This window comes from Lissotriton vulgaris, chromosome 4_1, assembly GCF_964263255.1.
Source record: "Lissotriton vulgaris chromosome 4_1, aLisVul1.2, whole genome shotgun sequence".
Lineage (NCBI taxonomy): Eukaryota > Metazoa > Chordata > Amphibia > Caudata > Salamandridae > Lissotriton > Lissotriton vulgaris.
In genome coordinates, this window is record NC_141691.1 from 595,759,409 (window position 1) to 595,784,464 (window position 25,056).

Sequence of the window (25,056 nt, forward strand, 5' to 3'; positions counted from 1 at the left end):
GTGTTCCTTAATGCTTCGGCTATTGTATCTTCGTCAAAGCTGAGGCCAGGGACATCCTCCATGTTGGGGTATCGTCTGGGGTGCCCTGAATTCGTGCGCCAGAGCAGAGTGTCAAACAAAGACCCTGGTCAGGGGTGCGTGGGAGGTTCACTGTATGGCTTGGTCCAAGAGGCGGGTGAGGAACGCCCCTGGTAACCTAAATCAACAGATCCCGTGCACAAGGCACGCTAGCTGTGATATCAAAAGAAGGGGAAAGGAGGTAGGACAATTTTTAAGGGGGTCCAATGCACTCGTCCTAGCAACAATGAACAACAAAATGGTGTACAGAGTTCCCCCGGGAGAGCTTAAGAAATCTGGCTCAACCTGTAATTCTCTCTCTTGATATCTAGACAAGGGGTGAAGAAGGGATCTCAAGTGTGCAGTGTAGACCCATCTTCCAGAATGAAAAGGTACCTCACACAGGCTATCAACAGGACCACAACTGTAGCCCCAGTCGATAGTTGTCCAGCCTCATCATCGGTGCCTTGCTCCTTCGGCGGGCTGGCGGTGCAATGCCCGTCGGGCAGCGATGAAAGCTGCACTTTTAGTGGAGATCTTTAATTCTGGGCCAGCGGGTGTGTGCGTGTGAGGGGCCAAAGGGAGTGTAATAGTGAGCGTGGTGGTGAAGTTAAAAGAAGTCAGGGAAGTCCTGTTGGTGAACAATTTATTGGTCAGGCTTCCTGCTTCAGTAAAAAGGAAAGGGGTACTAAGGGGTGGCAAGTAATGGAACCAACCCGTATTCAACCCTTTGTGTGCAAGAAGTGGTCAACATGTTTCACGCCCTAAGGGCGATTCATCAGGACCTGGGTGCTCATAAATTACTCGGTTCCTTAAAAATTTATCAGGACACCAGTATACGACCTGAATTAGTGTCGTATCGTAATGGTTCCACAGAGGGGACCTTCTGGAACTGAAAAAGAAAAGAGAAACAACAGTATAAACACAGGTAATGGCTCCTTGGCAGTCAATTGCTAGTGACTTATTTTCTGTGTTTATTTGTGTGCATGCTATCCAAAGCATGCGTGCCCAGTGAATGGCTTTGTCTAGATAATAGAAGCAGCAGGTTTTTTTCGTGCGATGGAGAGAGAGAAGATCAGAATTCACTTAATTCTGATCAGTGCGTGGAAGGTGCTCGCACTAAATAGTGGTTGCGTGCTACTTTTGCAGTGAACCATGTCATACAATGAATGCTAACGCCTGCATCAGTTGACCAAGCGCAAGTACAATCAAACCCCCCGAGGAGATGCGGTGGTGAGTAACAATGGTCAGCCACCCGTAGGAGGTTCGAATCTTTATGCTCTACATGAGCGAGCCACACAGTGAAGACCGAGGAAGAACGTGGTTTGACACTCTGAAAAGAAAAGTTGATTTGTACGCCAATCAGCGCACTCACCCCTAGTGTTTCCTCCTAGAAACCTCACGGGCCATCCAAGTGGGGCCAGCAGCGAGATGAGGGAGCCCTATAGGGGAAGAAGAAGACAGCAAGGCAAGTGCCCAGCGGGGAAGGATATGAAAGCCGATCGAGGTTATTGCGGAAATGCTAAGCGGTCGGCAAAACGTCAAGGAAACCCGCCGATAACCAGCCCGCCCAGCTCCTTACCTCTAGCGTCGCTGCAGGCAAGCTGCTCTGCACCTACCCCTCCCACAGGAAACCAAGGTCTGGACAGCCGGCGTGGTTGAACAGACCGTTTCCGGGTTTAAGAGAGGGAGGTAGCGCGCGCACATTAGGGGTGTGTCCGTCACGTTGCTAAGCAACGGAAAGCCTAGTTGACAAGGCAGACGGTAAAGAAGAAGGACTACACAGCTCGGGCGCGTTAGTATGAGCGCCATCTTGGACTGGAGTTACGTGTGTAACAGTCAAGGGTGCACAGCTATGGAAATAACAGTGGACAATGTGTCCAGAATCATGACTATCTGGCGAGAGTCGTCCAGGGCACCCCGTCATTTAAACCCAGCGTGTCGCACTGCAAGCGATGTATCCATCTTTGTTCATGCATGAAGAGTGCTTGTTGATTAAGGTGTGGTAGAGATTCAATCACAGCCCATCGGATGTTCTCAGGGAGGTGTTCCTTCTCCTTACAGTGGTCATACAGTTTGGTGTGAGATTTATGACAACGAATGTTACTGTTATGTTCCATTATCCTTTGCTTGACAGGGCGCATGGTCATCCCTATATAGAGGCAGTTACAAGGGCAAATCAGGACATATATGCACTTGGAGCTGTTGCAGTTCGTATGCTTGCTGTAAGTCCATGTAAAAGTGTGATTCAGGGTAATGGATTTGCCCTGGATGGTCTGTGGACATACAACGCATGTGCCACACCGATAGTGTCCAGTCACAGGCGGGAGATCCCACAAAGTCTTGGTAGTGTGAGTAGTGGTCTTCTTGGGGCGAGTGTGTACAAGAGTATCCTTGAGGTTTGCCGTCCTTTTGAAGGCGAAACGTGGACGTGGTATCTCCAGTCCTGCAGAGTTCAGGATACCCCAGTGGGCATTGACAGTTTTCTTGATGAATACTGAGTTCCTGGTGAATGAGGTCACACAAGTGATCTTATCGTCTGGTATCTTTGGGTGCACCTCGAGAAGGGCCTCTCTATTGTTATTAAGAGCTCTTTTTGTGGAATCTTTCAGGAGGCGGGTGGGGTAACCCCGGTCCAAGAGTTTAGTTTGGAGGGAGCGAGCCTGTCGTTTGTAGTCATCAGTTGAACTACAGTTTCTCCGAAGACGGAGAAACTGCCCAATTGGTAAGTTGTCCCTAAGGGACTTAGTATGGTGGCTGTTGTATGGTAGTAGGCTGTTCCTGTCCGTCTCTTTCTTATAGAGGGTGGTGCTGATTGTCGTGGGCTCCAGCACAATGGTGAGGTCGAGATAAGGGATATTTTCACTTGACATGGTGCCAGTAAATTTGAGGAACGGGTCCTGTTGGTTAATCCACAGACAAAACTTCTCACAGGTAATCTGGTCCCCCTTCCAGAATACCAGGATGTCGTCGATGTAGCGACGCCAGCAGGTGATGTTCTCACGGAAAGGATTACAATCAGGGGGGTAGATGCACCTTTCCTCGAATGCTGCCATGTAGATGCAGGCTAGGCTCGGCGCAAAGGTCGAGCCCATAGATGTACCGCGTATCTGATGGTATAGGGACGATTCATATTTGAAAAAGTTTTCAGTTAGTGCCAAATGGGCCAACTCCATGATGAGGGAGATGGGTGTAGGTGACATCCACTCCTCTTGTCGGAGGAGTGCTTCAACGGACTCCAGTGTCGCTTGTTGGGGGATGTTCGTGTAAAGTGCTTCCACGTCAAGTGTCAAGAGAAGATCGATGTCTTCTCTCGCATCCATGTCGTTAATGAGGCGAAGCACATCTCTCGTGTCCTGAAGGTAGGATGGAATGCGTTTGACAAGGGGTTGCAGGAAAGCATCGCAGAACTGGGAGAGGGGTTCTAAGATAGAACCGATACCCGACACAATAGGTCGTCCTGGAACAGGGGTGATGCCCTTATGTATCTTTGGTAAGATGTAAAAATACGGTGTTACAGGGTCTGTGGTCACCAGGAATTCTGCCTCTTTTTTGCTAACCCATCCATTGGTCTCTGCTTCGATGACCAGGGACATCACGGTGGTCATGAGACGGTTAGTGGGATCTTCAGTCAATGGTCTATAATGTTTGGTATTAGACAATTGACGTCTGCACTCTTGGTCGTAGTCGTCATAATCGAGAATGACAGTGGCTCCCCCTTTGTCGGCCTGCTTTATCACAATGGAGGTGTCATTGCCAAGTGAGGAAGCTGCCCGTCTCTCATCATTAGAGAGATTGTTGAACGATTTGATGGATGGTTTGTTCTTTAGGGTTCTCAGCACAGCTCTTTCGAAGGTCAATACCTCAGGGGGGACCATCCCATCGGTTGGAGTGAAAGTGGAGGGTTTCCTGAGGCCAGTGTCTTCACAGGGGATGTCCGGTTTGTTGTCAAAGAACGCTCGGAGGCGTACCTTCCTGAAAAATTGCTTCAGTTCTATCATTTCATGGAAGGTGTCGGGGGTCGGAGTAGGGACAAACCCCAGTCCTTTCTCCAGGACTGTCTTCTCTGCGTCGGTGAGGGTTCTCTTGGAGAGATTAACAATCAGGCTCTTCTATCTTGGTCGTTCTATCTGTTTTTGTAGGTCCCTCTATTCTTGGGTGCCCGTTATCTTTTCTTTGTAGTGCGAATCTCTTCTATCATGCACAGTATTTCTATCACCGAGATTTTCAGTAGTTGTGTAGAAACGAATGGTGAATAATTCTGAGAGCTTCTAGAACTGGATATGTTCTCGTGAGTAGCCGCTTTCGTCGTAACCTCGGGTCTTTCTCGATCTCTGTTGAAAGAATGCCTTTAAGCCACACGGGCAATTTTTAAGGAATATTTGTAGTTTGTGAAAATAGACACTTCGAAACTTTTCTGGTGAAAACCAGACAATGGATTCTTATGGAAGGAAATTCAAGTTACTAGTAAGTATGGTTAAAGTTACTTTTCAGGATCAGTACTGGGCTCACAGATGCAGCAGTGAGGTCTCTCCTAATAACAGGTGAGTAAATCGGAATTCGTAGTTCGGTTGATTTTAGAGGAATATTTGTTAGTTTCAAAAATCAACACTTAGAAACTTTTTCAGCAAAAAGCAGGCAATGATATCCTATGGAAGGAAATTCAAGTTACTGGTAAGTACAGTTAAAATTACTTTTCAGGATCAGTACTGAGCTCAAAGATGCAGCACTGAGGTCTCTCCTGATAACAGGTGAGTAAATTAGAATTCGTAGTTCGGCTGATTTCACTTCGGTCCTGTATATATAGAGCCACTTTCCTACACCATCCCCTCCCTTCACCACTGTGCAAACACGCCCTTTAGCGTGTTTTAAGTTGTGGAAGTAATTCCCCTTCAATCCTGAGGGTCCCTAGAGTCCAACTAGCCCACTAGGTACATCCAGTAAGCTTGTAACGTTGTCTTTAGGCTATGGTTTTTGTTCGCTGTATCCGCTCGGGTTAATTGCTCTGCAGCTAGTGACATGGCATTTTCTTTGTTTACTGTAGACCTAAATTTAAACTTTGGTGACCGGCATCTGTTGACATAAGGTATGTAGATTACTGAGTTGTTTATTATGTTGTGGGTCCATGTGTCGCGATTCTTTTAGTGCATTTCATGGGCATTGTTTTACTCTTTTATTGTTTTGCAGCATTCAAAAAAACCTCTATTCAATTCAGGTAACTTTACTCGTCATACCTTATGCTCTGCTCGTGTGGCACTCAGTTGTTTATTATTATGTACTTATCCATTATTTTTTCATTTGTCAGCTGGGCTGTACACACGCATCCTCCATTTTCATTTCTCTAATGTTCTTCAGCATAGGTAATTAGTGTATTTTCGCATCGAAATTTAGGGGTGCAGCACTGCCCTTTTATTTTTATATCTCCACTCACTCACTGGTCTTTTTTGGTGATGGCTTCTCACTGTTCTATATGAGGGGTTATGTTATGTTCAATCCCTGTGTTTTCTCAACATTTGGTAGCAATGAACATTTGGACCAAAAATGTATGGCATATTTCTTTACATAAGGTAATACACACATATTTTTGTTTTCTCTTCATTGTAGTGGCCCCCCGAAGAAGGGACGTGGTGTCCCGAAATGCATCGGGCCACCCTGGAATGCATTGCCTTGCGTTTTGTACAAATTGAATTGCTTAGTTAAAATGTCAGCTGATTGAGAAAATGTTTATTACATCAATGTACAATGTATATTAAGGATGTTCTAATTTTCTAATGTTGTATTTTGATTTTGAATTGTGCAAATAACAAACCACGATTTAATTGACAACAATTTTGTCATGATTGGTTTTAACATAGGAACAGGTTCACAGAAATATACATAAGCTGTTCACAGTTTTTGAAACTTTTGTACAGTAGTGCACACAGTTATTCAAGTGAGAGCTCGCTTGATACTTTTTGGATTCATGCACATGTGGGACTGTCAGCCCACAAACACTGAGTAGCACACTAAAAACACTTCAAGCACAACAAACATTTGTTCAAGCATTCTTTCAACATTGGTTTAAATTTTCACAAACCAGGTGTGCACCGCATACTTCTTTTTTGTAGCACATCCAGTAAGCGCCACAGAGCTGTGTAACAGAGAGATGTAAAAAGGGGCACTGCCTGCACCACCTCTCTTCCAATCACAGAAGCAATTAGGCAGGATAGATTACCTAGTGAAATCAAAACATTATTTATAGAAAAGCTGGAACTGCACTGCACTGCACTGCTTAATGCTATACTGCAGTTTGATGAACCACCTTCATTGTGGAGGGATAATTGAGTTTGAAGCCCCAAACACTTCTTAAAAGGATACATTCAGAATGCTCCTAGCATCATTAAAACATGCTTAGCTGATTAGAAAGGTGAGATATCTGGGAGCTATGGGATTCCTCCACTTACAGTAAAACACCTCTCCCTCCTGAAATGACCCAAGAGGTGCTAGAACAGGAAGGAAAATTCAAATGTGAGCTGGGTTGGCTGATTGGTATTGGAGGGCGGAATTTGCAGCATTTCGCACTGCAGAATTCCGCAGTTACCTAATAACTCAGCGAGGAGAGAAGTTCGGTTTGTTGCGCTGGTCACTCTGGTTTTTAGAATTGGGCGCTTGTCCTGTGCTGTAAAATCAATGTGAACGACACCACGCAGCGCACCAGAGGGAACTGCTTCTATCTGCCGCTCAATTAAATTTTCTACTAGAGCAGCAGCTTTCTCAATGCGCGCGGTAGCGACCTGCCGCGTCTGCCCACATTGAGAACTCTTGCCGGGAGGTGGTCTAGTGCTCGATTTTCTTGCTTGCACGCACCAACTTAACCACGCACCAGCTGGCTGAGTTTTTCCAAAACTCCGCACTCCAAGCTGGGCGAGCAAAACTTTAAAAGCTCCGCTTGGGGAGCAGAGTTTATCACTCATTACTTCTGATTAGTCTATCTAGGTTTATCCCTTTTCAGAAATTTCGGAGAAAATTGGTGTTACCTTTAAAAGTAGCTTTTATAAAAACAGTCAGCTGGAACTTTTTTTTTTAAAATAACAGGAATAGGACAACTTTAAAGGCACAATAAGAAGTCTCCCATCATTCATTCAGCAATGAGTTTTATTAAGGGGTTGTCTGAGAAACCGAATGCTGATAGCATAAACATACAGAAGTTTTGGAAAGGCTAATGGGCCTACATGTGCCTGAGCAAAATTTATAGAAAAGTAATAATCAGGTCCATCACATACTTTCGAGTTTCAATCTTCCCCATAGGAGACTATACCTCACTTCACATCTTCATAACTTCTCTAGTGGCAGCTCTCGTGAATGCTTCAGCTAATGGATTTTATTACTAATTTTAAGTTGGTCTCCGGGATAAAAGATTTGATTCTCCTATTCACTTTATATGTGAATGCTTTGGATAAACATCTGGAGACAGCTACCCCGGACGTTCTGCGTATAGGAGACAGTTCCATCCCGGTTCTCCTATACGCGGACGATGCGGTAATGATTGCCCGCACCCCGATGGGATTACAAAGGTTATTGACTGCATTCGGGGAATTTATTGATTCCCTGGATCTGGTTGTTAATAGTGTTAAATCACACACAATGGCTATGGGGGCAGGAAGAAACAAGTAAAGATCTTTCTACTGTAAGGAGGTAGAAGTTAAAAGGGTGAAGGCTTTTACCTACTTGGGAGTCTTGTTCGATGAACGATGCTCCTGGAACCCTCAGCTCCTAGTAAAAAAAGCCATGTTAACCAGAGCAACGTTTGCAGTCCAAAGCTTCGCACAGCGATTAGGGGGAGGCCTGTTGAAGCAGTACTCTCAATTTATAAGGCGAAATGCTTGGCTGCGGCACTGTATTGTTCAGCTATCTGGGGGTATAAACAGGGAGAAGATCTTCAATGGGTCGAAAACAAATTCTTCCATACCCTGTTGGCAATCCCTCAGTCCTCTCCTACCTTTGCTACCCACCAGGAACGAGGGATGGGGTTTGTGTCAGATCAGATAAGTGTGGCCCCCCCTTATTTGCTGGCTGAAAGTCTGGCTTAATCCAGACTTACTCTTAAACCAGCAGATCCTAAAAGATTGTCTTAGGCTGGAAAAAGTAAAAGAGATACAGTGGTTATTTTATGTAAAAAAAGAGTTGCAGAAACTTGGGAGATTATAGTTATTTGAAAACCCTGATGGTATTGTTAAGGGGGATATCGCATGGGTAAAAAAACATTATTGGGAGTCAAAATGTATGGAAAGGGAGCAAATGGAATTTGCTAGTTACGACTCCTCAGATCGAGCCATATTTGCAGCTAGTTGCAAGGCCTTTTCACCGCAGGTTGTTAACAAAATTTCGCTTTAATTTAATACATTTTTTATTGGGCACGTATGAAGGATGGAGTAACCCTGCAGATACGGCCCTTTGTAATTGTGATCATAGCTCCATTCAAGACACAATGCATTTTAACCTCTTCTGTGGTTATGTCTATGAAATTAGATTGAAATTTATTTTACCACTGTTTAGGAGAACAGGTTTGGCCCAGGCTAAGCCTGCTTTGCTTTATTTACAATTATTGTAAACCCCTTGGAATATTTTCAATATTGCTAGTTACTTTGTAGCTGCTGTACGTATTAAGAATCAAAGATGTTGATAAAAATGTAGCCCGCTGTCCACTGGTGTCCCTTCTAATCTTTCTCCCCATAAGCTCTATGCAATACAATTGTTTTTATTCTGTATTGTACTATATTCCCTGAATTTTAAAAATGAAAAGCCCTATTTTTATGGTATGTACTGTTTTAACGATATTAATTTGAATTGTAATGTACAAATTGTGTGATTGCTATGTACCTTTTATGATTTTAATTAATCGATTAAAGTGGTTTTGACTTGATAAAAGATTTGATTCAGTAGAGGAGTCTAAGTTGAAATTGGGCACCTTTTGCCATTGTTTTGATGTGTGCTCACAAGTTAAAAGTTTTGGATATATAGGATTCTGGAGATGTGGTAGTCTCAATGATTGATGGGTTACAGTTTACCAGTGAGTTAAGCCATGTGTTGATTGGTAATGTAGGTAGACACAGCAGTAGGGACTCTGTTTTGAGTGGACTGAGTGATGGGACATCCACATTTGTATGTCATCAAGGACTCTGGCCAAGACTTTAGCTTCCGTGGGTACGAAGACTTGCAGGAAAAGCTGTGTGTTCATGCGTGTGGAAGGGATATGTGATACTACCTGATACTGGAGACAAGTGGTTCCATATAAATATACAGAACAGGGTGGGAGAAAGGATTTTACTTTGGGTAAACTGCTAGCTGGAACAAAGTAAGCTAGCGAGGGAGTCTGCTAATCGTTCATGGGAAGGTCCAAAACCAGTGTTAGGCAGTGCCAAGAAGAAAAAACAATTCTCTCTGCCACTGTACAAGCTTCACAGTTGAAGTCACGAAGACCAAATGATGGACAAACCTAGGAAGGGAAATTTGTTTACTAATAATTAGAACATTGGAATGTTGGGAGCTCCATTGAAAACAATGGAGTGCTTCAGGCTTATAATGGCTGGTATAAGCCTGGAGCTCCAACATTCCAATGTTTCTTTGTTCACAGCTCTGGCTGTGAACAAAGGCTTCAGGGAGCCTGAGGGGATTCCAATCCCCTCACGCTTCCAAAAGGCTTTGTTTTTTTTTTTATAGCATTCTGTCCTCTAGTGACAGAATGTTCTAATAGCCTTATAGCCCTTCGTAGATGGGCTATACCGCCATTAAAGTCCCTCTACCTTGTTAAAGGCCCTCGCCTTCGGCTCGGGGCCTTTAACGCTGGAGAGGGACTTTAATAGCCGGTGTAGCCCTCTACGGCGGGCTATAAGGCTATATTAGAACATTGGAATGTTGGGAGCTCCATTGAAAACAATGGAGTGCTCCGGGCTTATAATGGCTGGTATAAGCCTGGATCTCCAACATTCCAATGTTTCTTTGTTCACAGCCCTGGTTGTGAACAAAGGTTTCAGGGAGCCTGAGGGGATTCCAATCCCCTTGTGCTCCCATAAGGCTTTGTTTTTTTGTCATAACATTCTGCCCTCTAGGGACAGAATGTTCTAATAACCTTATAGCCCTTCGTAGCCGGGCTATACCGGCTATTAAAGTCCCTCTCCCTTGTTAAAGGCCCTCGCCCCTACGGCGGGCTATAAGGCTATATTAAAAGCTTTATTCATCATCAAGAATTCTACTACCAGTTTTAAGGGTAAATGGAAAGAATTAATGAAGTAGGGGAACTTTTTGAAGGTGGTTAATGATTTGGAAAAATTCATAACACATTAAAAGGCAAGTGAAGCTGCCAGGAAGGGCTTGTGGTGCTTTGTGAAAAGTAAGTGTATGCTTTGTACTAGGATTTCTCTGCAAAGGGTACCAAACCCCTCGGGCTCAAATTGCATTAAATAATGTAAACAATAATACTACTACTAATAATACGAATACTTGGCACAATAATATAAAATCTTAAATACCATTCTGACAGAACTAGGTTTTGCACTGGCTAGGGAAGTGAGGAAGGGCAGAGGAAAACACAAGAGGAGCTGTTTCCCATATCCGAACACAAACATTTGAAAGGAAAATCATGAATGTAAATGTGGGGCATGCATTTACACTTTTACATGTGCAGAGAAGTAATGTTGCAATAAAAGGTATCTATTAGTAATCGTCCACTGCAAATAAAACAAATATCCACTGGCAGCACCGGCAAATCAGTAGACATAGCGTCGTTATTGTTTAAAATCAGAACAACAAAATGAAACCATGAAAATAAAACAAATATATTTAAAAAACAAGATATAACTTTGCTTGATATGTGTCTGTAGGGAAAACTTACCTCTGTTTCCATGAAGTCAAACTCAGCAGCACAAGTATACATTAACGTATGAAAATCCTTGTACCCTGTGATTTTCGACCATACGAGATTGGTAATATGAGCCTAAATGAATACAGAATATATAGTAAGGCCATACAATCAGTGGTTCACATTGAATACCAAAGAAAGGCATAAACTCATATTAAATAATGAAATACCATTAAAATGTCAACATGTGTGCCACTCTATTTTTGGGTGAATTCAAGTCTCAGTTTTCCACCCCCAACCTCCCATACCCACCCTGCTCCCCAACTTTACAAACATCCTGGAGCCAGAGGGCTTGAAACTTCGGCACAAATTTATCTCTAAGAAAAACAACTGCACTAACACACAAGCTCTCTGTCTCAAACAGCAGATGGCAAGATGAAAACACACATTATCGCAGAGAAGCACAAGGCATTTCAGCGTAACCTAAATGAGGTTGAAAAACTACAACCAAGAGAGAGAATCCATGATTGGCTGAGAAGAGTCAGTAACAATATGGTGCACAGACAGTGAAATCATTACTGTACAATTTTCAGAAGATGGTGCTGAATATTATTTTTAGGGCTCCTGTTTGGAAAGGCAGATGCCATACTCTGCCCCAGTGCCAGAAATCTGACCAATTTTGTCTGAATCTTTTTCAGATGATATAATATGTATGGGCCTCAGAGATGGCAACAATGTTTTTATGCACAAAAAGCACTGTTAAGGCGTCCAATAGTTTCACAAAGAATTCCAGGTGGGAAGTATCCTACTAATGTGACTACCTATGCGAAAAATAAAAAATGACTGACTCCTTAGGAAGTACTTTAGAGAATCACCCAGTGATATACATATATTCACCTACTGTTAGGGTAGAACTTGAATAAGTCATTGCAAATGATGGAAATCAACAGACGAGGCAGAGGCACAGAGTTTGTCTAGAATTATACCTCAATATTATATATACTTGCCCTGGACAACACACAATTCTATATCCCACAGATTATTGCACGTTTATGTACGCCTTATTTACAGATGATCTTGAAATAACAATTTAGTAAGATTTGACACGGTTGCGGGTTTTACTGTGATGCACTTACGTCATCTGTTCCTCTGGTCAGTTTAGGTGTGACGAGCTTAAGAAAGGATGTTCCAATGGCCAAAGCAACAACTTGAGATACCTGCAAAAGTAAAAGGACTTGTGATTCTTTCACTGACATCTCTAATAACATTATTGCATTCAGTAACCAGGGCAAAAGTAACCGAATGGCAAATGCCTCATTTTAGTTCAAAGTAAAGGGTTCATATTCTGTAGTGCATCCTATCCCACATAAATTAATAGTAAACACTAGAAGAACAGATTACTTATTGGATTTGGCAACAAGCATGTGGCATATCTTCAGCATTTTGGACATTATCAGAATAAATATCAGGAATTTCAACACCTTTAAAGAAAAAATCTAACATCTAGCAAAAGGCTGATAGGCTGTGCAATTTCAACATTGACCTATCAATAACACTTTATCAACATGTCTCCTAGAAATTTGTCAGAGAGCATTCTAAGCAAACATTGTTTGAAAAAAATACAAAGCGGAGAGGGTATGTACTTTATTGTTATCAGTAATTTATGAGAATGGCCATATATAAGACAATATCACCCGCATAAGCAAACTAGAGCATAAACATTCACCAGGCAGGTGATTCCAGTTTGAAAGTCATACAGAATACCTAACATATTGTTATGGTACCTGGAAGACAGGAGGACATTTTGCGACTAGGGAAGCTCCACAGTTGAAGCATTGTTTTGGAAAATAACATTTTCTTCCGCAGCATGAGATGTTCTCTGAAGCCTCATACTTCCAATAAGGGGAACCCAATTTGAGGTGTGTACCGAGCAATGCTATATCACCAGAATTTGGTTTTGCAAGCAGGCTGAATAACCTGGACAGGAGCCAATCGAAAGTAACCAAAAACGGAAATGCAAAAAGGAAAGTAGGTTTTTCAAGCAGCGATCCTTGCAGCTGCCATGCTTACGTACCTTAATAACAAGTCAAGAAGCCTAAGCACCAAAAAACAAAAAGTGTAATTCACAATCAAATGTAGTCCAAGTCCAGTCCTTAAAAAGCCCTTAGTTTCACTTCAATCCAGCAACCATAATTTTTTACATAGATTGCGAATTAGGAAAATGATAAACTACTTCATACCATCTCAGTTTAAGTCCTTGGCCTCCAACGGTCCCCTGGGGAAGGTGGCGCGTCCTACGGTCACAGTACTCCAACAGCTATCAATCTGGATCATGACAACAGTCCATAGCCACAAGTCTCAATCCAACTCCCAGGCAATGTGTTGGAAAATCCTCATGCTATGGCACACATACAGCGACTGGTTCCTGATTACTTCCACATTGTACCAGTTCAGGGGTAGCTACTGGGAGACACAAGGGTCCCATTAGACTTCCACAGTGTTGGGCGTAGAAGCAAAGGTCCACAATAAATGTACCTAATGTGTGCCCCCAAACAAATCACATCCTACCATGATGGTCACCCTTGTGTCCCTCAGTAGCTACTCCTTAAGTGTCCCAACATTGAAGCAATCAGGACAGGGTGTGAGTATTTTCCGCCACATTGCCTCGGAGTTGGATGGAGACCGGTGGCGACCGACTGTTGTTGCCATGAGCCAGGAACATGCGTTGGCCCACTTTCTGGGAGCTTGTGGAAGCAAGGGCCCTTTTTGGATTGACAGCTGTTGGAGTAGTGTGAGCGAAGGATGGCCACCAATGGGGAAGCTAGGGCACGGAGCTAGATCACCAGGATGCCAGAATAGGGGTGTCATTACCATGTGTTGGAGAAAGAAGAGAGGGCAGGGCAAACTCTCAGGCAAGAACTTCAACTACATCCTTAGGATGGATAGAAAACAAAAAGGAGATACAAAGGTCGTCAAAAAGAAATGGAAGGATAAACCCTCCCAAGTGAATTGTAAATTGTCTCGGTCTTTGTATATTTATCCTTAGACTTCAGCACCTATCTTGGGAGAAATAGGTACAAAAAAGAGGACATTTGAGAATATGGGATCTGTATCACAGATGTCAGGCAGGTGCACCGATTGTTTTTGTTTTCAATTGGATCTTTTTTTACTTTTAATTACATCAATAGACCGGAAAACAAGCACTTGGCTTACATTGTAAATTTATGGCGTTGTTCCATCTTAAATACCATGTATGTACTCAAGTGTCCATCATCCCACACCTTATCTTCCCAGGAAGGTGCAATGATTACACTATTCCAGCACACTGCAAACAATAAATTCTAGCAATTGCTATGAAAACAAGTGCAGTTAAAGGAAAACTGCAGAATTCCATAGACTTTTGAAATATTCAACAGGAAAAGAAAAATAGTGTTCCAAAACAGACTAGCACAGTCTCTAAAAGTCACTGTAGTAAAATAACAGTCTTGAGAAAACAGTCATATTCTATATGGGCATAGAGTGTGAACGTCAACATGCTCATTTGAGCATTAATCTTTTTTTCTCACGTACTAAAAGTAACACAAAGCAACAGTTGATTGATAAAATATAAAAAATACCAATTTTATTATAAGATAAAACCAAAAAGGGCTCCAGGGAAATACAATAAAAGGTAACGGGAGAATGTTTCTATTTCGATCACATCTCCATCAACAGTTGAATGTTTACTACACACTAATAAAAACACCTGGGAACAGGCGTATGGGAGCCAGTAGAAATAGCTGAAGAAGCCACGCTGTGGGGAAAGGAGCACGAGGAAACGGATTAAAGGGCAGAGGAAGAGTGAAGAAAAGACGAATATGCCCACGACAGCTAGGGAATAGAAGGATCTCAGGAAGGATTGCTCAAAAGGGAAGAAAACTAAATATCGCTTATTTTGAATTCATCAGACAGAATCGAAAAATAATAAGTGCAAAATAAAATAAAAGCTAAAGTGATGACACTGTAAGACATCACGGACATTTCACTAAATTGCACACAACCTTGTTAGCAGGCACAGTGCGTCTGGACACACAGGTAAAATTTGAAGAAATAAATTGTGATATTAATTTTCTTATCAAAAGCTTAAAAAATGTTGGTACCGTCTGAAAAAAAATGTTACAAGTTATAAAAGTAAAGACACATAAATTAGACAGCTTTACGCTTAATCCACCAACATAGCTTTAAACAGCCTAAAAATGGAGAAACATCTTGGAGTCCAGAGCCTGAGTGTGTAAAGTGCCTTGGGCACAAACCTGAGAGGCAAATTAAACTAATTGTCATTCAAAAACAACTAAAAACAGAACTTTTCAAACTTGCTTACACAAACTTTATGACATAGGAACAGTGACTGAAGATCATCAGACAAGGTTCACAGCTCAAGACATTAGATGGAAACTTGTCTCATTATTGCTTCAAGTAGACTTCAGTGTTCCAGAATCACTAAAAGTAATTGAATGGGTACACACAATGGTTTATAAAACTACATGAATAAATATTTGCATTTTTTATATGGACAGAACAAAAGCCTTTTTTTTAAATCATTTTTATAAACAATGTAAATCAGGTAGTAAGTCATAGTTCCTTACCCATATGATAAATTCACGTCTATGAATTTGAATAAACCAACTTCTTGCCTCAATTATCACCTGCAAAATTTTAAAAAAATGCTATTAATAAAAAGTCTAACTAAATATGATTTTGTTTACTTTTTCCACAACTTTTTTTAAATGCCACCAATATTTCGGTTCTGTCCAGGAAATATAGTATGGTAAATTGTCATGGTGAGTTCTCCAAAGTGTGAAGTTACAGGAATTACTGAGCTCACTACAACAGGAACAGCAAACGGCTCCTGGACACCAGCGCTAATGAAATCAAGTTCACAAAAAAAAGTGCTTTCACTTAAGAACCTTTACTTCTCTGAGCAGACAAGGCCAAGCAGATAAAGCCTTAACTAAAGAAGTGGGGTGAGTAAAGGTACAATGAAACACAGTTGTCACTGTAACAGTCAAGGATGGATGTTCAGCCAACAGCTATGTGGACAAGTGTTGTTTACAGACAATTTAAATATATTTACAAGATAATCATGCAGGGAAATTCTATAAATAAAACAAAACTAAAATGTATTATACATATGTAACATCATACAGTAAAGGCGCAATAAATCATTAATATCACACTGAATATAGAGATATATAGTGTGGGTTTTGAATGCAGCGCTTAGAGCAGAAGTAAAAATAATACAGGACTGAAGCCTGATGGCTAACCAGTATGAAATATCAGCACAAAATGTTAATGTTCACAAAGATGTATCATTTGCAACGATGGGACTGTAACAATAATGGGAAGGACAGATAACCAATGAAAAGAGTACGGATACAGGGTTTCCCAGTTCGAAAACAAACTAATGAGGTTTATGGATACAAACACTGTGGGATAAAATGGAGGATCATACCCTTTCAATAAACACTAAATACTTTAGGTATCCTTGGATATTCAAAGGATGTTTGCAAAACTAAATGTTTGCTTAGAGTTCTTAAAAAAAGCAGCAGAAAACAAACATAATACTGTAGAGCGGATTAAAGGTTGCCTGCAAGGCAAGGGACAATATTTTAGAGATTATTCTCACGCATCACAGTATAGTGGAGGTAAACCGACTACACAGGTATTGTGAGATCTTCTGGAACGACAGTCCAGGAGCAAACAAGGTTTACAAAGGACCACAAAGGTCACGGGGTCGGGTTTGCAGGTTAGCCAAACAGATGTTGGACCGATATATGTTGGACGGCTATATGCAGGTCCAAAAGGAGCAGAAAGAACTACAATATTAAAAGTTGGTGGAGTGAGAAGGATGTTCACAAGACTCCACCGTCTCACCTAGTCTTGCAACAGTTGCTGTGTTTGGCAATCTGCCTCCGTCTCTTGGTGAGAGGACATGAGGGGCCCTTGGGTTTTCTCAAACACAAACAGTCACAAGGGTTGTAATGTGGAAATGTGTACAACAATCTTAGGCTCCCAGGAGTCCTTAGTCTGGCTGTAGGCAAGAAGAACTTCAGGAGGGACAGAGGTCTAGTTTCACAACACTTCACTATCCCAGCAAACGTAAAGTTCCCACATGGCACATTGGTCGGTGGCTTATTTAATACTTGAAGAACACACAAAAAAATGAAGGAGGCTATAGTATGATATAATTAAGTTTTGAGAAACAACCTTCCTTAATTACATGTAGGAAAACAGTACCGAGAAAAGGAAGACCAAAGACACTAAAATGCCAGCCCCAAGGGACTAATACCCTGAAGGTAGAGACCCAAATAAAAGGGTCTTTCTGAAAAAGGGTGAAGGCCCTCACTCTTTCCAAAACATGCACCATAGTGACTAACAAGCTACACACGATGGGCTCCTCCAGAGATCTTAGAAAGGAGGAGTGATATGTGCCTATTTCCGGCCTAATGCACAGGGGATCTAGAAAAAGGAGTAAAAATGTGCAGAGTAGGGAGATTGAACAGCTTTTATTAGTCCCGATCACGTGATTAAAAGCAGCATAATCTGAAATGAAAAATGCAAGACCCTGTCAACAGGTTTTTCCCTCGGTTTATGGCCCTAAATGGTAAGCGGCTCCAGGACAAAATGGCCCTCTACCTTCCTCATATGAACCCTATCTTTGAATAATGATGTACTGTGGTCATTCAAGTTGTGAAAGGGAGAAATATATCCCTTGCCTGTTTAATGCAGCTCATTGTGGTCCTTTTGACTCATCAGGGCCAAGATTAAAGCCACCTGGCAGAGACCGGTGTTAAAGCAATGACCTCATTTCGTCATGACCACCTCATTAAGAAGACTGGCCGATTGCGTAGTTCCCGAAGCATACTGTAAAGCTGGCCCTGAACACTGCATTTTCGGATGAGTCATCTGATAAGTCATACTTTTATTTTATAATCTTTTCATTGATTTTTTTCTACCAGGAGAAAATAAAACAAATCAAAAATAAAATGAAAAATTTAAGCAGGTTGACAAGCATCCGAGAAATAGTGTCATTTAGATGACAATCACAATGAAAAACAGTATTCAATTCAATATAGTGAGGCAACAGGGTATTAATCTTCAAAAAAGCATTTCACTCTTCCCAACCATCTCACAAAGTAAACATGAAGTCAACTACAAATTACTGCTCTTCTCCCGGTCCCTGGAGTGTAGCAAGGTATCCCATTACAGCAGGTGGATCCTTGTCATTCTCTGACACATCATATAGTCTCTAAATGCAGTGGCGGCTCGCCGAGGGAGTGCTGCAGGGTGGTGAGATGGGGGAGGGGCAGGGTGAAGGGGTAGTGGAGTCTGACATACGACGGACAGGAGTAAGGTAAGTAATTAAATAAATAAAACAATATCCCTTGAGTACGCTGCATCACAAACACAGCGCTGCAGGGGGCACAAAGTAAATTGTTTTCTTTATTTAATTACATACCTTACTCCTGTCCGTCGTCTGTCGGACTCCACTACCCACCCACCCTGCCCCTCCCCCGCCCCGCCGCACCTCCTCGGCGAGCCGCCACCCTCTAAATGGGCCCCAAATGTCCCTAGGCGTTGATTTAGGCACTTGTAGAGTAGAATAGTTCTAATTTCTCTCTTTGCAGCACAGGTTCCTTCAACCATAGTGGTGCCACTCGGTACAGAGCAGGCACTACCAGCAGTTCCACCAATTTTCCCAGAGGACAGGGAGATATATGCAACATAATTCAAGAGCAATGGCATTTTCATTGATCTTAGGAACAACTTCTGACCAGAAGTCATGTATTGATGGGGTTAGGAAGTGCACAGCCTGATGAATATAATCTACTGGGTCTCTGTAGCACCTGCAGCGACATTTCGGTTCCATCTGATGCAATCACTCAGGAGTGTAATATACTCTGTTCAGGAAATTAAAGAGGCTACATCTATGCCTTTGATTTATAGATACTTTTTTAGTTTGATCACATCTGTAACCCCATGTTAAATTGGAAAGTGTCATCCCCAGATCCATTCCACATTGCATCCTTGTGGCATAATTGGTCTAGGGGAGCAACCCATCCATCATCTTGTATAGCCTCGAAATCCAGCCTCTGGTATTGGTAGATAGATACATCTGCGTCAGTGAGTGAAACGATCTGGAGCATTTAGTTCCCCACGTAATCAAAATCGTTCTGGTGCGATGAATCGACCATGTGAGAACAAATGTCCCCTTTACTGAGTCCTAGTCGTGTAAGAGTACTAACTTATATGTAGAATGAGATAAGGCCGGGTTGTCAACTTAGGGCACTGAAGATGAATATACAAAAGGAAGGCCAGCATCATGTCCAGTGCGTAAATCAAACCGCCTCAATGAATTTACTAGGTTTAGGTGCCTTAATGGCTAGGGCATGGCCAAGTGACCCCATGTAGAGTTAATCTCTTTCGCTTCGTAGATGTGGCGCTGACCCTGTGGGTTAACCCAATAAACAGCGTAATGTCCTTGCGAAGCTGGAAAGTAGCCTTTAGGGCCTAGGAGAGGATACCTACACTGCCCATATGACAATGTAAGCCTCTACAAAGCTGTGGAACGTTACCATCTATACAAGCCTAGTAAGTAAGGTGCAAAATCTGACAAACAATTTTCTACCAGGGGAATGTTTTGTTATGTGTATGTGTAAAGCACACAATCTCCCCAAGGGTATCCTGGTGCTGAGCAGGTGTGTGTGTGCTTAGCCCTGACTATGATAGGTTGGCTAATTAAATTCAGGTCTTCAGCTTCTTGCGGAATTCACTAAGATGGGTGGAATGCTATGTTGTTCCATGCTTTAGGAGTGATGTAAGACAATACCTGTCATCCTTAACTGTTTCTGTATATGGGTGAGATGTGTGCGAGTAAGAGTCCTGCAGAGCAGAGGTGGTTGGTGGAAGGAGTTGTGACTGTTCTGGTAGGTGGGGCCTGAGGTGTGCAGTGCCTTGAAAGTGAGTGGAATTTGAATTGAGCACGTTTGTGTATCGGAAACCAGTGAACTTCCCTGAGGTGTAGCTTAGTTCTGAATGGTTTGAAGTCTTCTAATGAGGTGCTTCGTGATCCCGGCATGGATTTTTTAAAATCAAACTTTATTGAATAACATAAGTTGATAGCAGTGTGTCTTATCAAATACATATGGTGTTTTTGTTTTTTGTTTTTCAATCGTATACAAATATCGGCTTTGTACAGACTAAAAGTCAAGTTGCACATAACAATATATCAAAATACAGGTAGTACAATTAAGAGACAATTATTGTAAGCATTTAAGATGTAATAAGGTCACTGAAGGTGAATGCATTCTATAATTTGAACTATTCCGTTAACGTAAACCCCCTCCCTCCCTCCACCCTCCTTCCTGGTCTGCTGTTTCTTGTGTGAGTGTCGGACAAGTATGCCTAGAAAGATATCATTTTCTATCAGTTGCTGCTGGTGTGCAGTTGGATTACAGATAGAGCCAGTTCAGGGACTTCGGCTCGTGTGCTTATATTTATAACTGGGTATGTTATGGGGTAGGACTGATGTGTGTAGGTAGGAGATCTATCTGTTTAAAATCTTCTACTTATAGTTTATAGTACTGAGATTGAAACCTGGGAAAGTGGCCCCTAATTGTGGGTCTATAGACCCATATCTTTATTTGATGCTGACGATAAAATCTTTACATCTATAGTGGCAGCTCGACTGGGTACAGTGGTGGGGGATGTCCTGAAGGGCTTTGTAAAGGATCGTCAGTTATCACATTTAACTTACATCCTTATCGGGGCAATAGACCTGGCGTCCGCTCATGCTCTACCTCTGGCAGCAATGACCCTAGATGCCACCAAGTCCTTTGAGAGGGTAAATTGGCTGGACCTATCGGAGGCTTTGAAAAAATGTAATCTCGGCGAGAAGTTCTGTCGCACCATACAATCTATCTACAGGAGCCCTTCAGCTAGGCTGTTGGTAAACAGTGGTCTCATGGCACCCTTTTAAATATCTTGGGGCACTAGACAGGGCTGCCCACTCTCCCCTCTCCTTTTCGATCTGTACATCAAGCCATTTGCTCAACGGCTAAGGGAGGATATTAACATTCAATCTTTCAGTTAAGGAGAGTGGGAGAGGAAGGTAGCCCTGTATGCTGACGATATCTTAATTCCTACGGCTAACCTTGACAGGGCCTTTCCAGCCATTATCAGTCAAGCCCAAGACGTTGGTTTCGGGGTACAAAGTCAACACGGCTAAAACAGAGGTAATGGTCTGGAACCACGTGGCAAGCCAGCATCAGTATCAAACAAGTTCTACTATGAGGTATCTGGGAGTTAAAATAGTTCAAGATATAGCCAAGATTGCGGAAACAAATTTGGTGGCAGTGTCGAGAGAGAGTGTAAAGTTGATGAAGACCTGGACTTCGCTACCTCTCTCAATCATCGGCAGTGCCAATTTGGCTAAAATGACGATACTCCCTAAAATCTCTTTTCTTTTTAACTGTATCCCTCTGTACTTCGACAAAATACAAATTGATAAAATTCAGAGGGAGGTGAATTCTTTTGTGTGGGGGTATAAATATGCGAGATTAGCCTGGAAAAAGCTGAGGCGTCGCAGAGAGAAGGGGGGTCTGGCTTTACCTGACATCCAATATTATGTTTGGGCCTTCCAACTCTCCCACGCCCGGATGCTTTTAAAAAAGCCAGTTAACACTGGGATAGGAGGGATGTTTTAGCAATGCTTTAGGGTGCACACTTATCGGTGGAGGGCTTTCTGTTTAAGTTTGGGGACGGTAAATTTTCAAGAAAGTCAGGCTCAAGGTGCTACAGGGCTCCGCAAAATCTTGGGCAGACTTAAGGAGGGCGGTCTCTTTGGATTATTTCTCGAGCAAGGCCCCGCTGTGGTATTCACCCGGGGGTCCAGAACGTTTGAGAGATAGTTTGGCAGCCCCGTTAAGGGAATCGGGCCTGGTAGTCTGGGGGGACTTGTTCTTAGAAGGTACACTACTAACATGGGAACAACTTAGTGAGAGGGTTGAGACAGGTCTATCTAGGTTTAAATACCTCCAGCTGGCTAGCTGGGTTCATGCTCAGCTACAAACTACTAAAGGCGGTTTATTAGGGGGAGGCACCGACCTAGAGTCCAATCTCCTGTCCAGACCATGAGGGAAGAAAGAAGTCTCCTTTTGGTACCAGGCAGTGATGGAGGCAGTGGACGGAGAGTTTAAACTTGCGCAAGATCTATGGGGGGAGTGTCTTGCCAGACCAAGAGTGCGATACCCTGTGGCAAGCTTCGTGTAATCTGCTATACAACCTAGTAAAGCCTGCATGGCTAAAAATAAATCATTTATATATTTTCCACAGGGCTTATTTCACCCCGCTGAAGCTATCAAAAATTAACAAAGAGCTGCCCATATGTTGCAAGAAGTGCGGTTTGGCCCTGGCCCTAACATTCATATGTTTAAAGAATGCCCAGCTCTGGCCTCTTTTGGGGACAGTTTTGGCAAATTTATGTCAGGCTTATTAGAACCCCGGTTAATATGGATTTTTCCCTAGTTTTCTTTGGCCTTCAGGAGAATGTCAAAGGACAAGCAAGATCTTTACTCTTTTATACTGTGCACTTGGCCAGGAGGCAAATTTGCATAAAATGGACAGATCCTATCCCTCCTTCCTTTTTAGAATGGCAATCTTCGCTCCTGGCGACCTCCAAGTTGTACTTATTAAGAACAGGCAGCCAAAAGAAGAGAAGCTTCTAGAATATTCTGAAATCACGATGAGACCCAAAGGGTTTTTTTTCCCCTCTTGGGTCCGATGATTATGCTGCCTGAAAAATCTATGGCTAGGTTGGAACTACTCCCAGTAGTAGGGGGGAGCCTCCAAGATAAGGTCATCTACCTCTGGAAGCTTGCAAATAGATATATCTCAGTTGATTTTAGGGTGCTTATATCAGCAAGTCTTAGTGCCGGTAGGTGGATGAGGATAAATTCCTAGCCGCCTATGCCTCTCAGTTCACTAAGGGTGGGTACGGACAGTCTGAAAACACACTCAAAGCGAGATGGGTGGCAAATGAGGACAAAAAAAAATCTTCTAACATGAAGTCCCATTCCATAGAAATGGGGCGTTACCGTAGTCCACACGCTTCCTCACGTCTAAGTGTCGCACTTTCGGCACTGCCCCACCGGATCACGTCATCTTGCCACGTGGGTAATGGAGGGCACCTAGAGGATTTCCATCTCATAGTGATCGCTCTTATGGCCAATATAAGGGTAAGGTCTAAGAAGCGCAATTGGACCTTCAGTGCACTGGTACGCTTGCGGAGTCCCAGCAGACACTCCAAAATGTTGTTGAATTGTGAGGTGCGTAACCTCCCCAAGTGTATTCCGGATCTTTCCCCAATAATCACAGATGTGAAGGTAAGCCCACAGCATATGTATGAAGCCCGCCTCCTCCGCCTTGCATCGTGGGCAGCTGTGTTGGTCTTCTGTGAACATGCGCAGTATTCTCTTTGGGGTTAGGTAGGATCTGTGTAGACCATAGTTTGTATAAATTTGAGTTTAGCATTACGGGAAACCCATTTGGGATGTTCTAGGATGCTCGCCCAGGCTATATTGGTTAGTTCCGTGTCAATAGTCCCTGCCCATTTCGTGCGGAGGTCTGTGAGTGCAACAGAAGCTTGTGCTTGAATGCCTGTGTATAGCCATTTAACTAGATGGCCACCCTTCCCCATATAATAAAGTAAATGTACTAGTTCATGTTACAAAGGTCCGTTGCATTGGGGCACCCTTGTCACCCTAATGTAGTGAACAATCGTTATATGTAGCAAATAAAGGCAATCTGGTGCGCCGGGTAACCCACACAAAAGTGTCATGGTCTAATAGGGTGCCATCATCAAATATAGACCCAACCTCCTCCACGCCAGCTTCCACCCATACATATAGTCTGGTCTTCGTGAGCTTGCCCCCAGGGGTTGGTATTCCTTATAATGGGATTCCCCGTATATGGGATCACACCTGAGGTGTAGAGTAGGGCCTTCTTCCAACAATGAAGTGCAGTGTTTAGCAATGGAGGTCTACCCAGAGAATTTTTCTTTTTGGTCCTGTCTGCTGTCTGGTAGGACAGCCACTGGAGCTGACATACATAATAGTATGCCCTGAAATCGGGAACCCCCAGTCCACCCTTGTGGGGCTCTAATTGTAGCTTCTTGAGGCTAACCCTACGTCGGCCCTTTCCCCAGATGAGCTTCAGGAGGAGTGTGTCCAGGGTGCGAAAGGTGGACTGTGAAACTAGCAGGGGTAGATTTACAAAGAAATATAAAAGGCGGGAAAGCATCATGGTGATGGCAATCCGCCCCATTACTGATAATGGTAGAGATGTCCAGAAAGATACGCTCGAGCGTATAGCAGTGATGGCTTTCAATAGGTTACCATCCAATTGATCCACCTGTGCCCTATATACTTGAATTCCCAAGTATTTGAAAGTATTATGTGCTACAGGCACCTTGTAGGTACCAAATCGAAGCACATCTGGGCTTGGTCCGTCCCGGAGATAGAAGGGGTTAGATTTCCCCTCATTAATGGCCAAGCCAGGTATACATTTGAAGGTGGAGAAAATGTTGGGAAGGGGTTCCGCCCAAGCTGTCAAGTCACATAGGTAAATGAGGATGTCATCCGCATATATTGAGATTGAGTGTGCGTTGCCATCTATCCTTGTTTTGACCGTAATTTGTGCCTGCTGTATAACTCTGTGCCCGTGTTAGCATCTTTTCCCCATTTGTTTTGTGATTGTATTTTTTGTTGCCGTGTCAGCGTTCCTTCCTGTTTGCCCGCCTACCTTGCCGCCCTCCGTCTTCCCTCCCCGCTCCCCGCTTCCCGCCACCACCGCAGACCCCGCCCCTTTTTGCCTTCTGTTCCCTCCCCGCTCCCGCCTCCCAGCTGCTCCGCCCACCCGCGCACTTCGCCTTAAATGGCGACCGCGCGAACGCGCAGCGGTCACGCGCAGCGGGCGCGCCGATTGTGCGCCGAAGGCGCGCCAAAGGTAAGCCCGTCTACGCCCGTCCGCGACCGGATCGCGACCAGCGCCAGGACCCCTGGCCCCCGAAGACCCCGACCTACCCGCCTGACGTACTCCGCCGCCACCCTCAGCGCTCTCAACAC

The 25,056-nt window shown here is 43.2% G+C and overlaps 1 protein-coding gene across 2 annotated transcripts in view; it reads right to left on the reverse strand.

Moving 5' to 3' along the window:
• DPY19L1 (dpy-19 like C-mannosyltransferase 1) overlaps nucleotides 1–25,056 on the reverse strand; it is a 477,954-nt gene that overhangs the window by 188,224 nt on the left and 264,674 nt on the right. Inside the window, exons 12-15 of one of the 2 annotated variants that reach the window (XM_086964814.1) lie at nucleotides 15,520–15,579; nucleotides 12,031–12,111; nucleotides 10,928–11,029; nucleotides 7,765–7,809 (exon numbers count right to left, since the gene is read on the reverse strand). In XM_086964814.1, coding sequence (XP_086820940.1) covers nucleotides 7,765–7,809; nucleotides 10,928–11,029; nucleotides 12,031–12,111; nucleotides 15,520–15,579 — 288 coding nt within the window. The remainder of the gene's footprint in view (nucleotides 1–7,764; nucleotides 7,810–10,927; nucleotides 11,030–12,030; nucleotides 12,112–15,519; nucleotides 15,580–25,056) is intronic. The other variant, XM_086964815.1, reaches the window with a different exon arrangement.